Source organism: Brassica napus, chromosome A2, assembly GCF_020379485.1.
Source record: "Brassica napus cultivar Da-Ae chromosome A2, Da-Ae, whole genome shotgun sequence".
Taxonomy (NCBI): domain Eukaryota; kingdom Viridiplantae; phylum Streptophyta; class Magnoliopsida; order Brassicales; family Brassicaceae; genus Brassica; species Brassica napus.
Genome location: NC_063435.1, coordinates 138,890 through 151,897, shown reverse-complemented (window position 1 = coordinate 151,897; position 13,008 = coordinate 138,890). Strand labels below are relative to the sequence as shown.

The following is a 13,008-nucleotide window of genomic DNA, read 5'->3' as shown; positions in this document are numbered from 1 at the left end:
TCAGTAGCATGAAGTTGATGATGATAAGAGATATGATGCAAGACAGGTATGTAAAAGGGAGCACACTTTAGTTGTTTACCCTGAGTTCGGCCTCATTCGAGGTACCTACATCTCAGGGGGTAGGCAAGCTACCAATCCACTAGATAAAGAGGTTACAAGCTTTGTCTCTCACCCTCTCATGTGAATACAAAGCTATCTCTCAAACCCCTGTTTCCCCTCTCTCTAGTTTCTCTACTACCAAGCAATTATGTGCTTGTAGTACTCTCAGCCTAGGTGTTTATACACTCTAAAGCTCCTGGTGCTTTCGCACCCTTTGGTGCTCTTCTTCAGCGGCACACCCAGCTCTGACCTGTTCTGTTGCTTTTATACTGCTGGAGCCTTAACCTAAAGCAACAACTAACCATAGGTAGAGTTAACCCTTGCTACCATAACTTGAGTTAAGCTTTGGTTCCTTTTGTCTCCTGCTCCTTTAACCCTTCACGCAAAGCAGTAACTAACCAGCATGCTTTCTTTGTCTTATCTGAGACAAGCCTGCAAACGTACGAACTCATACGTAACGGAGAGAGAGAGATCACGTGAGTTAAGGGTTTAAGCTTATCCTTGAAACCCTCTTTGTCCATCCAAGGGTCTTGCTCCTCTTTTCAAATGAAACTCTCTTCAACTCATACTGAAGCTCCATCTGATTAATAACATGTCTTGGATTCAAACTAACTCCACATGTATCCCAAGCCGCATCAGATTTGCATGTCGCAACCAAACATCATTGACTCAAACAGAGAAACAGTAGCAAGACAAGTTGAATGAAATCTAGTGACTAGTGCATATATTACGTACAATACACATGCAAGTATACAAATAAGTAAAGAGTTGTGTCCGGTTAAAAAAAATAACGAACTAGAATAAACAAAATAAAGAAGAAAAAAAAAACCCATCTACTCGTCAACAAATGCAAATCGTTACCAGTCACTAAGATAACAAAAACAAGTTTGCTGCATAAATATCGATAAAAAAAACCCTCCGAGTTTTGTTTGTCAAGCTCTTACACATAAAAACACATTTATAAAAAAGCAATACTATCAGCGTGTTGGGGTGAGAAAGAGGCGCAACAAACGTCTATGAGTCCATAACGGTTCCAGAACTCGTCAGTATCTGCGATACCGTGGATCCTGACTTTTCTCATGTTTTTCGAGTCTGGGTTGTAGTAGAAAACATAGAAGGGCTGGGCACGGCCTGGCAGAGTTGTTGGGGAGAAAATGATTTCACCAGCCTTGTTGAAGGAGGTAGGTATCTCAATTTATAGATATGAAATTATATTTCATCATTGATATCCCAAAACAAAAGTATTGACCGAATCCCCTATATATATATATATATATATATATTAAAAGAGAATGCATTACAACATTTTAACTATAACACGTGTCATCCACTAAAATGTTTCTTAAAGTTTCTAGACAAATATGTTGGTCCACTAAACATATATTATATACTTCTCATTAAACCAACAATGAAATTAATTAAAAATCTAAAATTATGATTTTTTTTTAAATAAAAGATACAGAATTACAAAAAGTGAATAAAATAAATATTTGACAATTAATGATTTTAATAATAAAGATTTGACAAAAATTTACATATCTTTCATTAATTTTAATGTTATATTATTAAAATAAATTAAACAATCATATACCATATAATAAAAATTAAGATTTTTTCGTATATATTATATTTTGAATTTTTAAAAACGACTATAAATAACGAAAATTGTTAAAATTCTCACATTGAAAAAGTATATCATTCATAAGCTCTCTATATATATTAATCTGAATATCTATAAAATACAAATGATCAAAAAAAACATATAAGTAAAAATCACATTTAATAGATATTCAGATTAATATATATAAGACTTATGAATGATATAATTATGGTTAAACGGTCAAAGTTCGTATTCAATAATTATTACAATTATTCAACATTTCATTCCGCTCATGTACGCCGGTAATCACCTAGCGATAATTTTATTTCTATTATAAAATGAGTCTTTTCTTATTCAACTTCTGTATGAATTTGAGTAAGAAACTACTTTAATATTGTAGAGATAATATGGAAACATGATAATAAAAGGTTAGGAAACGTTTTGACCAAGAAAAAAAAGAGATGTCATCATCTTTCCTTGAACAACTATAAGTTTCCTCTCTCACCCACCAGTTTCGACATCATTTGCTTCATTCGCATCAATACTGAGACATGGATACTCACAAGAGAGGACACAGCGACACTGTCTCATCATCCAACTCTAACGTTGGATTTAAGAGGCCTAAGCAAGGTAAGCCCTTTCATTCACCCCTTCAACAGCTTATCCTATTGCTCGCCCTTCTAATGTTCATTGGTTTAGTCAACCCATTAGAATCAGTGTCTTAAAAATCGGTCGATGCTTAAAAAAAGACACAAACCTCTAGTAGTGCTTCTGTTGCTGCCAAGATCATTGTTACTACCATAATTGGGAAAGATGGAAACCGTACCAAACAGATTTGCCGTGAAACAGGAGTTAAACTACCGATAGTAGATCATGAAAGAGGCCCAAACTTGAAGAATGTGGAGATTGATGGAAACTACGATCAGATCAATGAAGCGAATGGGAGGATGAGAGAGCTTATAAGGAGGTTTGGATCAGATCCTGCTAATTCTGCTCCCAGGAGCTCTTACAAATCGGAGCTCTGTGAGAAATTTGCTGCTGGGGAGTGTAATTATGGGGATAGATGCCATTTTGCACATGGTGTAGCTGAGCTGCGGGATTGATTAGTAGTTTGGTATCTGCCATGGGAGTGACCTCAATGGTTTGATGTTGTTTACCTTTTACTTCTTTTCTTCTATTAAGTAACTGTTTGGATTTTGCTTTGGTGTGGTCTGACTACAAACTTAACATTGGTTGTGTCTTTCTGAATTATTGTTTTGAATTATATCGTGCATTTAACTAAAATTTGAAACTTAAAAGCAAAGATTGATTGGATGTTTGCTGAGCACTGATGTGAACATCATCTCTCAGTTTGTTGAACACATCATGGGAACATTGAAGAAGGTGCAACACAAACTTTTTTTTTTGTCAAACACAAACTTGATTTAACTAGAAATTTTTATATTTATATAAGTTTTGAGTGAGATTATTATGTAGTACATCAAATCAGCTTTACTTTTGGAGCAATAAGATCATGAACATCTTAAAATGGGCTCATTGAGAACAAAAGATTTAAGCATCTAGACTAGTTTTTATTATAAGTAATCTAAAATGGCTATGTTAATTAGTGATTTAGACTACTAAACCACCATAATATAACATTTACGCATTAAATCACCAAAATCAGACATTTTTAACATAAATTAATAGTAAACTACAAAATTAAATTAAATAAAGAGAATATCCTCAATTTATATGTAGTACAATTATTTTAGGTTTTTGTAATTTGTCATTTCAAAGTCCAAAAAGCTAATTGACAAAGGACAAATAGATATGACGTGAGATCCTTGGGAATACTTACAAAACTACGTCATCAAAATATGAAAATTAAAGTAAGAAAGTTGAAAAAAATAATTTTAATTTAAAATAGACTCTAACTTTAATTAAAACAAATCATATTATTCACACTTTGCTTCAACTACTCTCTCACTCTCTCTCTCTCTCTCTCTAAAGACCAAAGCGAAAGTCTTTGCTTCGTTTTCCTCTTCACCTTGTCTGCAACTTCGATCCACCACATACTTTTTTTCTATCTTCCCCCAAAACACACCACAGAGATCCCTCTTCCGCCGTGTGAGGGGAGAGGCAAATGAGGGAATGTTCTCCTGGTTAGCAAGGATGGCTCTGTTTTGTCTGCGGCCGATGCGTCGGTACGGTCGTATGAACAGAGATGACGATGATGAAGAAGATGATCACGAAGACTCCTCTGGAGGTGACTCGCTGCTTTGGTCTAGGGAGCTTGAGAGGCATTCATTCGGTGATTTCTCCATGGCTGTCGTGCAAGCTAATGAGGTCGTTGAGGATCATAGCCAGGTGGAGACAGGGAAGGGAGCTGTCTTTGTTGGTGTCTATGATGGTCATGGTGGTCCTGAGGCTTCTAGATACATCTCTGACCATCTCTTTGGACATCTGATGAGTTAGTCTCTTTCTCTCTGGAACTGAGTCTTTTGTCTTTGATGAACAGTGAACTGAATATTGACTTTAGACAACTTGCTTGACACTTGATGAGCTGTCTAGTGAAGATTACAAAACTCTTCTTTTGGCAGATTATCTTTTGACTTTGTCTCTCTTTCTCTGTTTTGTTTGTTTGTTTGTTTCTTGATTGGTTTGTATAGCTTTGTCTGTTGCAACTTGTTTGAACCTAACCACGCGTATGTAGTCGGATGTTGTGGAAAATTGGGAAATGTGCTAAGCGTCCCCGGGTTTGAAATTTACCACTTAAATTTATCCATTTTGGGTGGTTAGGCGGCATAGGTATTTAACTCCCACGTAGAACAACCGGACTTGCCTGCTGTCATCAGTACAGCAGGTTCGGAAAGGTGTTAAGCGTCTATGGTTCGAAACCTACCATTTAGATTTACCCATTTGTGTGGTAAGGCAGTGTGGGTACTTAATTTCCACGTAGAGCAACCGGGTTTGCCTGTCATCGGTAGAGCTGGCCCCCAGGAAATTAGTCAGACCTTCGGGTTCGGATATCCTGGATTATCAAAAAAAAAAAACTTGTCTGAACCTTTTTCTTGGTCCAAAAAAAAACTTGTCTGAACCTTTGTCTTGTTCCTTTTGTCAGCTTCTTGATTAAACTTTTCCTTTTCAGGAGTTTCTAAAGAACATGGCACCATTACAGAGGAGACTCTTAAAGCTGCATATTCCGCAACCGAGGAAGGTTTCCTCACGCTCGTGAGAAGAACTTGCTCGTTAAAACCGTTAATAGCAGCCGTTGGATCTTGCTGTCTGGTCGGAGTTATCTGGAAAGGAACCTTGCTTATCGCCAACGTTGGAGACTCCCGCGCTGTTCTTGGTTCCATGAGCAGTACTAATAGATCAAACAAGATTGCAGCCGAGCAGCTGACTAGTGATCACAATGCTGCTTTGGAAGAAGTAAGACAAGAGCTCAAGTCTTTGCATCCGGACGATCCCCACATCGTTGTCCTCAAACACGGCGTGTGGCGCATCAAAGGCATCATCCAGGTGTCTAGATCGATAGGGGACGCGTACTTGAAGCGCCCCGAGTTCTCTCTCGATCCTTCGTTTCCAAAGTTCCATCTCACCGAACGGCTGCAAAGACCGGTCCTATCGGCAGAGCCGTGCGTCTACACGAGAGTCTTGCAAACGAGCGATAAGTTTGTGATATTCGCGTCGGATGGGCTGTGGGAGCAGATGAGCAACCAGCAAGCTGTGGAGATAGTGAACAAACATCCTCGTCCCGGGATAGCGAGGAGGCTGGTGAGGAGAGCGATGAGCATAGCTGCGAAGAAGAGGGAGATGAGGTATGATGATTTGAAGAAAGTGGAGAGGGGAGTGAGGAGATTCTTTCATGATGATATAACGGTGGTTGTGGTGTTTGTGGACAGTGAGCTTCTTATGGTGGAGAAAGCTACTGTTCCTGAGCTCTCCGTTAAAGGTTTCTCTCGTACCGTTGGACCTTCCAAGTTCAGTATCTTCTTTTCTTAAAAATAAAATGTTATTTTTCAACATTTATTATCTTTACTCCCACAGATATTAATTTATTATGTTAAAAGAGGAAAGAAAGAACACTGATGTTGTGGAATTGTAACTTTTATAAAGGATGGATTTTGTACTAACATGTTGATTTTAGTTACAAAACTGTAGGTATATCCTTCACTTTATATGAAAAATTAAGACACCATTACTTTTAGACCATCTCAAGAAAATAAGTGAGCTAGTACAACTTATTCACTAACACTAAAACTTTAATTCAAAAAAAATTTAAGCAAAAAAAACACTGCTCTGCTACCTCATATACATAACAATTGCAAAACCATTTTTTGTATATTTAGATATTCAAACATAACTAAAAATGTAACTTCTCTTTTAGAGCTTTAATATAGTAACCGTAGTGACAAAAGAATTTACAACAAATCTTATCTTTTCCTGTACTCTAGACATTTTGTATAATCATTTTTTTAACAAACAAATAGAAAAATAAAGTGTATTGAGAGATCAAACAAATGTTGGAGGTGCCGTAGTGTTTAGCCAAGCTGGTTGAGTTTGAGGAGCAGCTCGGCGTAGAGGATCTCGTTCCAAGAGTCTGGAACTCCTGGGAGGCACCAGTGGCTGCAGTCTTGGTACAACAACGGTGTCTTCTTCTCTTCGTCCGATAAGATTTGTTTCCGGTACACTGATGGGTGCCCGTCCTTTCTGTAGTCAGTTAATCTGGTGATGTTTAGATACGTTACTGGAGTTCTCATACCCTTTAACACACTCTCTAGCACCTTCATTTTGGACGGGTACGGTGTTAGATATGTCTCGTTCTTGATTGGTTCTGTTTCACTATCGCATGCTCCTCCTGAGTTCCATTGCCCACCACTGCAAAGCAAATCAATTTGTTTAAACATCAAGTGAGACCTTAGATTCCTATCAGAGACGTTAGTCCGATAATAGGCTAGTGAACCATTGACGTATAAGTCCCACATTTATAAAAATAAATAAATTATTTACATAAATTTTACTAAATTGAATATAGCCTCCAAAATTTCAGGACCGGCGGTGCCAAAGACAGTACCTGAAATGTGTGGCGGAATAGCCCCGGAAGAAAACAAGGGACTTCTCAGGATTGACATTCTTCTCAACCCATCGACCCCATGTAGTCAAAGCTTTACGGAAAGCTTCAAGTACAGCGAGTTCATGATATACATTGCTTCCTTCTTGATAATAATCCTCCCTTTTAAAACAACACACCAAAACATCATTTCTACATTATACAACACAAAGAGAGAACAACTCTCATTATAGATTTTACCCTTTGGATGTTTTCTCATGAGTCCACCAATGTCCAGTATTAAAGACAATGATATCAGCTCCTTTGTATTGCTCTGAGGACTTCCCAATCAAATCCAGCCGAAGAGTCTCCTTCTTTGTTCCTTTCTTATCAACAATCTCTGATTCTTGAACCAAGAACGGTGAAACAAAGAACTCTACCGTGCAGTTATAATCCTATCAAATAAAAAGACATAAACCAGATTTAGAAAATGAATTGGTGTAAGAGAAATGAAGCAGCATGTACCTGGAAGACGAAGGAGTACTCAGCCTCCCCACGAAAATGATATCTTCCTCTAGCTTCGTACACCTTACTCTCATCTTTCACTGATCCTTTTAGCATACAAACCAGAGACTCCCACATGTTCCTATTCAGAGAGTCTCCCACAAACGCTAGCCTTCTTCCTCTAAGCATCTCCAGCATAATACCTCCATTTAACCTTCATTTTCATTATATATTAATCTATTATTAGAAATTAATGTAATTTTTTGTCGGCATGATACATTTTTTATATTTCAATACATTATTTAATGATAAATTATAAATTTATTAAAATATAATTATGTTTATTAAAATTTTATTGGTTAAAATAATGAAAATAACTAATTACAGAAAACAGCTAATTACAAAAATATATATTGATAATCAAAATTTACTATAGTTTCTCAATATGTTGAAAATTATAAAATACATTTTTTTTGAAACTAGTATTAGAAATTAATTATTAACGTACCTTGGTAAAGTACATGTCTTAGGTTTCCACTTCAGTTTCTGAAAATCTTTGTCGGGTCTTCCGTTTGAAATACAGTTAAACTGTTCATCGACAATCTTACAGGAACCTGGTTCGTAAAGCGGGTACGTATCATCCTTGATCCATTCACCGTCGAAGAACTCACAGTTCTTCAGAGACTCACTCCATTTCTCCACCTCTTGTTTCACTGACGAGCTGGAGCTGGCCGTCACATCAACCGACACGGGTGCTTCCGACCGCGAAGGAGCTGCTGTCTGGTTTCGAACATCATCGCTGGTTAGTGTCGGAGATTTATCTGAAACCAGAGGTTGTGACGGGTTGGTTCTGTTTACGTTGGGAGATTCAAAGGTAGTGGCTTTATCAACCGGAGTGAGATTCTCCGGCGCCGGTGCTTGTAAAGTACTGTTTTTGCCAATGTAGGAGAAAATGGAAGAGAAGTGAGATCCTGAAGTGTTGTTGTCTGATGAAGGAGTAGTGGTGGAGAAGGACCAAGGAGAAGATGAGTTCGGAGAAGGGCTGAAAAAGGCAAGGAATAGAGTGAACGAGACGAATGTGATTACAAATGCGTAAACGAAAGTTGAAGTTTTTATCGGTTTCACGGCGGAGAAGAAGCTTCTTGTTTCGGCTGGTGTTGTTCCGCCGTGAATCGGCATGTATTTGACGGCGTTCGACGCCATGTAGGGAGAGAACAGTCCACAGAGAATGTGGGAATGTGAGTTCTTCTGTTCTTGGCGCGTGACAAGTGTTTTTTTGGTGGTTGGAGAGAGAAAGAAGTTGCAGAGATGTGTCTTAAACTATGATATATGAAAGAACACTTTTTTTATAACGACACCGTTAATGGAATGACTTAAAGTGGAGAGTTTCTATTAAAACACCACCTTGATTTAGTGGTTAATTACTACAAATCTACAATGCAAATTTCAAAGTGCATGTCGGTGGTTCGAGATTCAACTTTTTTAAATTTATTGGTTTTCATATCTCTATATGGCTCGTGTTCAAACCCCTAAAGAATAGTTGTTGGACTAATGCGAATTGGTTAAGGAGCTTAATAACACCGTACACCTTTGTACGGTGTAGTCATAAGTGTAGAGTAGTATTTTTTGTAATATTATCTAACGATTTAGCTTATAGATTACTGTGTTTACATCTGGTTAAAATGACAATCTATATTCAGTTATCTTAAAACATATGCTTGTATCCATAGAGTTTGATGATTTGAATCGAAGTAATAAAAGCCACATATATATCCAAATGATAACTTTGTTCTTCAATATATACATAGCTTTAATGGTAATTAGAGTATGTGGTTCAAAAGCTATGTGGTCTATAAATGGACCTTACAAAAAGAAAGAAAGATCGAGAAGACAACGATCAAAACTTAAATATGCCTTGACTCTTGATTTGGTAGATAATCAAAAGTTAGGTGGAAGGTTTGTTAAGAAGGAATGGGCTTGGAGGGATATGTTAAAGCGTTTAGTACTTTACTTTCGTCACGTCAAACACAACCGTCGCTTTGGCCGAGTGGTTAAGGCGTGTGCCTGCTAAGTACATGGGGTTTCCCCGCGAGAGTTCGAATCTCTCAGGCGACGTTTTCCAATTTTTTTTTTTTGGTAAGCCCCCAATTTGTTGTCTGATTGTCTCCACTTACCAAATAACTGACAAACCGTGACATTTGAGTCTTGCTTTCAACTTCCGAGATATAAACTCTCACCAAAACATAAAATCTTCTTTATCTGCTTCACTAACAGTAACAAAGATCAATGGGAATGAGAAGTTCATGCCTTATGTGGCTCTTAAAGGTGTGCGTTAACCAAGTGATAAAACAAGATCAACGACACACCTAGACTTTCTTGAGAAGAGAGCCTTGCGCAGTTTCAAACCGCAGTGAGCTAATCATTGCCAATGCTGGATCTCAGACCGTGGCCACACAAGCTTTTAGAGTGCCAAAACTCAAGAGTGCTTGTGAGCCATTAACAGCAAGGAAAATATACACAATATTATCAACACAACTAATTCTTATATCAATAAACCAAATCATGATTCATGAAGCAAATCATACAAATCAGCGAAAGCTCTCAAATAGAGCTTTACAGAAAACCACATGGAGAAAAAAAAAACAAAGAAAACTAAAAGCTGCAGATCAAATTCAAACACAAACCTTTCCCATTTTACCAACACAAAGAATATGTTTCCCCAATCTCAAACCCTTGGAAACAACAATCTACGAGGCAGTCTCACAAAATAAGAAACAGATTCTTCCACGCACCTAGATTCAAGAAAAATTTCCTCTGCAGTCAAACGGTTAGTCAGAGCAGAGCATGTCTTCTCCTCTCGCTACTGTGGAATATGCTTTTCGACACTAAACTCGGATTTTTCCTTTTTTTTCAACTTTCTCTTCCTTTGGAATGCAACCGGCTGTAGAACTCGGTGAAGTCAAGCCGGAAGAAGAGGAATTTGAGATCTACAGATTGCTGGAGCGGCAAAAGAGACAGGAACGCATCTAGTGAGGTTGTGTACTCCTTTGCGATACTGTCCATGTCTTGACTCATGCTTTGAAGAAACTCTCCAGCACGCTGTGTTATGGCCTTTCTGCCCTCACTGATCCATGAACTTGATGAGTCTTGCGTTTTGTTTCTCTCTCGTCCCGGTTCTTTAGTTCTGCAGGCAAAAGGGGGTTAACTATATAACTCTTTTGTCAATTATAAATAAATCTAAAACAAAAGTTACCTTATTTGGAGCTCGTAGATCCCTTCATACAAACGATCTGCGTGACTCCTGAACCTTAATATAAGCTCAAAGAGGACGAAAAGCGATTTGCGTATGGTCTGAGACTCTTCACCGAGAAGAGACTTCCCAACGATGGAGTTGAGGTACTTCTCATGCGCTGCCAAAAGATCATCAAGGTCTTTAGCAGCTTCCATCTCTTTTGCAAAATTACACCACGACACCTCCAACACCTCGAACATGATGTAATACTGAAAGTTGGTAACGAAATGGTTCATCTCATTCCAAAGAACCTGGCACCTCCTCAGCGCCGAGAGAAGCTGCAGCTTCACCGAACTTTGGAGCTTCGCGAACGAGTTCGAAGTGATGCAGTTCGGTTTCATAGTCTTCCAAATCCCGATGAGAGCGTGTTCCACCCTTTTCAACCTCCAGAGGAAATTAAACACTCTCAGGTACTTCGACAGAACAGACTCTGTAAAGACAGTATCCAACGGAGCTCTTGCCTCGTACTCCAACGAGAACACATCCCAGCCTCTGTCTCCACTCCCGTGTGGCATCATCTTCACTTTCAACCTGTCTAGCACGTCGCGGTCATCGTACTGCGCGTTAGACGCTCGAACCGCAGCTTCGAGAAACCCAGCGAGCTCAAAGGAGCTAATATTATTCGCCGGCTCAGAGAGCTTAGGTCCCACAATATCCATCAAGTACTGCACAAAGTCACCTTGACCAAGCAGTAGATACCGCTTTATCGCTAGACAATGCTCCTTAAACTTATACCTCTCATACAAAACATCCAACAGACGCTTATCAATTCTCTTCGCCGCCTCGGCGACAAGATGCTCAAGGGCGTCAGTCTCCCCATACCCAATCCCTCCTCTCCTAGTCGTCGTCCCGGAGGCAGCTGCTGCTTCCGAAGCAGCATCTGCCCATCCGTGGTCGTCGCAGCAAACACGAAGAAAGTTTATAGACTTCCCAGTCCTCAGAATCCTCTGAGCTAAGCTCGGAGAGATAAAGGACGGGAGCATCCCATGGTGAAGGTTATACCCTTCCCTCCAAAGCAAATCCACTTTAACAGGGTGGCTAACAACAAAGAACTCGCCGAAACTATCCTCCAGCTCCCCTTCCAGCACCCAGCTCCTCACCATTTCGAACAACGGAGAACACACACACCTCAGCAGACTCATCATAAAATCATGAACAAGCGGATCACCATGCTGCGCGTGCAGATGAATCGCCCCAGCCATTGCTCCCCCTCTCAGCACTCTACACTTATCAACCAAAACCGCCATCAGCCTCATCTTCACCTTCGGCTCCGCGAACCAAACAGACAACCTCCTCAAGGAAAGGTAACTACTACTCCCACCAGCAGATTCAGAAACCAAAGGGATAGGATTCATCCCCTGAGCTTCTAACACAGCTAATAACTTATAGTAATCAGATAACTCATCCTGCAACGCCGCGCAAAAGGCTTGTCCAACGGTACCAACATCCTCATCCATGCTCTCGGATATGAAACTTTTGACTTTCTTGAACAACCAGCCTAGCTCGGAGAGGGTGCGAACCATAGTCCTGGTAGCGCGAGGGGTATTAATGTAATCAACCACCGCGTAACCGTCGATCTCGCTGTTGAACTTAACGTACTTCCCATCGATGCCTTGGCAAGCGTACAACACATCTCTAACTAAAACCTCCTCGGTGACTTCGTTCTCTTCTTTAATTAGATTCGCGTACTCTCGAAACGCCACGTCACGAAGATTCTCGGGATCTTTAGTAACTAACAGAACTCCGTTAGTTTTCTTGTTACCTAACGACGATGAAACGGCGGCGTTGAGATTGGGCAACAGGAGCGACGAATCGAGTTTGTTATCCTCGGAGACGATTCGGAGGAGGTAGAGGAGGGACCACTTGTTGTTGACGCTGCCGGGGCCCGTTTTGGAGGCGAACTTGGCGTAGAGATCGGCGAAGGCGAGGGCGTCGGAGGATTTGCCCTGGGTGGCGAGGCGGCGTTTGAGGGACTCGGCGATGGCGGCGGCGTCGGGGGAGACGGAGGGGGTGAGGCGGCTGCGGAGGATGCGGTGGGCGAAGCGGAGGGTTTTGAGGAAGGTAGGGGAGGAGGGATCGGGGTTGGGGGTTTGGGGGTTTTGGGAGAGGAGGCGGAGGACGAGCTCGTGGACTAGATCTGATGCTTTTTGCTGATCGTCTTCTTCCATTACTACTCTTTCTTCTTCTTCGTTTTTCATTGTTATTGGATTTTGTGTTTTTGCGATTTGCAGAGTGAAGTGGTGAGGGGAGGCGCCGCGATGAGATGGGCTCGGCTCTCTTTTGGACTTTCCTCGGCGGGCAATTGAAATTATTTGCAATCCAAAAATATTGGGGGAAAATATTATGTGTGATTTTATATGTTAAAAAAACATTAATAAAATTTGTTAAAAGATATTGAAAATTTTAGAAAATGATACATTTATTATAGTGATTTAACGTGTTTTATTAATATGTATGAAAACTTGAAAAGTCTATCTT

The 13,008-nt window shown here is 39.9% G+C and overlaps 4 protein-coding genes and 1 non-coding gene across 5 annotated transcripts; 3 read left to right on the top strand and 2 right to left on the bottom strand.

Annotated features, from left to right (window-relative positions):
* The first annotated feature begins 1,764 nt into the window (after positions 1-1,764).
* LOC106422594 (zinc finger CCCH domain-containing protein 52-like) lies at positions 1,765-3,098 on the top strand. Its single transcript, XM_013863373.3, has 2 exons — positions 1,765-2,329; positions 2,549-3,098. The coding sequence occupies exons 1-2, from the start codon at positions 2,251-2,253 to the stop codon at positions 2,800-2,802; spliced, it is 333 nt and encodes a 110-aa protein (XP_013718827.1). The 5' UTR covers positions 1,765-2,250; the 3' UTR covers positions 2,803-3,098.
* Positions 3,099-3,622: 524 nt separating this feature from the next.
* On the top strand, positions 3,623-5,817 carry LOC106397114 (probable protein phosphatase 2C 68). The gene is made up of 2 exons (XM_013837670.3): positions 3,623-4,151; positions 4,830-5,817. The coding sequence occupies exons 1-2, from the start codon at positions 3,833-3,835 to the stop codon at positions 5,684-5,686; spliced, it is 1,176 nt and encodes a 391-aa protein (XP_013693124.2). The 5' UTR covers positions 3,623-3,832; the 3' UTR covers positions 5,687-5,817.
* A 124-nt stretch (positions 5,818-5,941) lies between these two features.
* On the bottom strand, positions 5,942-9,536 carry LOC125581495 (protein trichome birefringence-like). The gene is made up of 5 exons (XM_048747041.1): positions 7,747-9,536; positions 7,260-7,452; positions 6,996-7,189; positions 6,759-6,917; positions 5,942-6,562 (listed from the first exon to the last, which is right to left on the bottom strand). Exons 1-5 carry the CDS (start codon positions 8,439-8,441, stop codon positions 6,226-6,228), a joined length of 1,578 nt encoding a protein of 525 aa, XP_048602998.1. The 5' UTR covers positions 8,442-9,536; the 3' UTR covers positions 5,942-6,225.
* Positions 9,272-9,353, top strand: TRNAS-GCU. Its single transcript has one exon. It is a non-coding gene; the product is annotated as a tRNA-Ser (tRNA).
* A 225-nt stretch (positions 9,537-9,761) lies between the features above and the next one.
* On the bottom strand, positions 9,762-12,859 carry LOC106422800 (gamma-tubulin complex component 3). The gene is made up of 2 exons (XM_048747035.1): positions 10,492-12,859; positions 9,762-10,422 (listed from the first exon to the last, which is right to left on the bottom strand). The coding sequence occupies exons 1-2, from the start codon at positions 12,726-12,728 to the stop codon at positions 10,149-10,151; spliced, it is 2,511 nt and encodes an 836-aa protein (XP_048602992.1). The 5' UTR covers positions 12,729-12,859; the 3' UTR covers positions 9,762-10,148.
* Between the last annotated feature and the right edge of the window lie 149 nt (positions 12,860-13,008).

Coding starts and splice junctions, on each gene's coding strand:
- LOC106422594 (XM_013863373.3), top strand. CDS start 2,251: ATGGATACTCACAAGAGAGGACACAGCGACACTGTCTCATCATCCAAC. Junction 2,330..2,548: donor ATTTAAGAGGCCTAAGCAAG/GTAAGCCCTTTC, acceptor GCCGTGAAACAG/GAGTTAAACTACCGATAGTA.
- LOC106397114 (XM_013837670.3), top strand. CDS start 3,833: ATGTTCTCCTGGTTAGCAAGGATGGCTCTGTTTTGTCTGCGGCCGATG. Junction 4,152..4,829: donor TCTCTTTGGACATCTGATGA/GTTAGTCTCTTT, acceptor TTTCCTTTTCAG/GAGTTTCTAAAGAACATGGC.
- LOC125581495 (XM_048747041.1), bottom strand. CDS start 8,441: ATGGCGTCGAACGCCGTCAAATACATGCCGATTCACGGCGGAACAACA. Junction 7,190..7,259: donor AGTACTCCTTCGTCTTCCAG/GTACATGCTGCT, acceptor TTTATTTGATAG/GATTATAACTGCACGGTAGA. Junction 6,918..6,995: donor CATGAGAAAACATCCAAAGG/GTAAAATCTATA, acceptor TTGTTTTAAAAG/GGAGGATTATTATCAAGAAG.
- LOC106422800 (XM_048747035.1), bottom strand. CDS start 12,728: ATGAAAAACGAAGAAGAAGAAAGAGTAGTAATGGAAGAAGACGATCAG. Junction 10,423..10,491: donor ATCTACGAGCTCCAAATAAG/GTAACTTTTGTT, acceptor TTTTGCCTGCAG/AACTAAAGAACCGGGACGAG.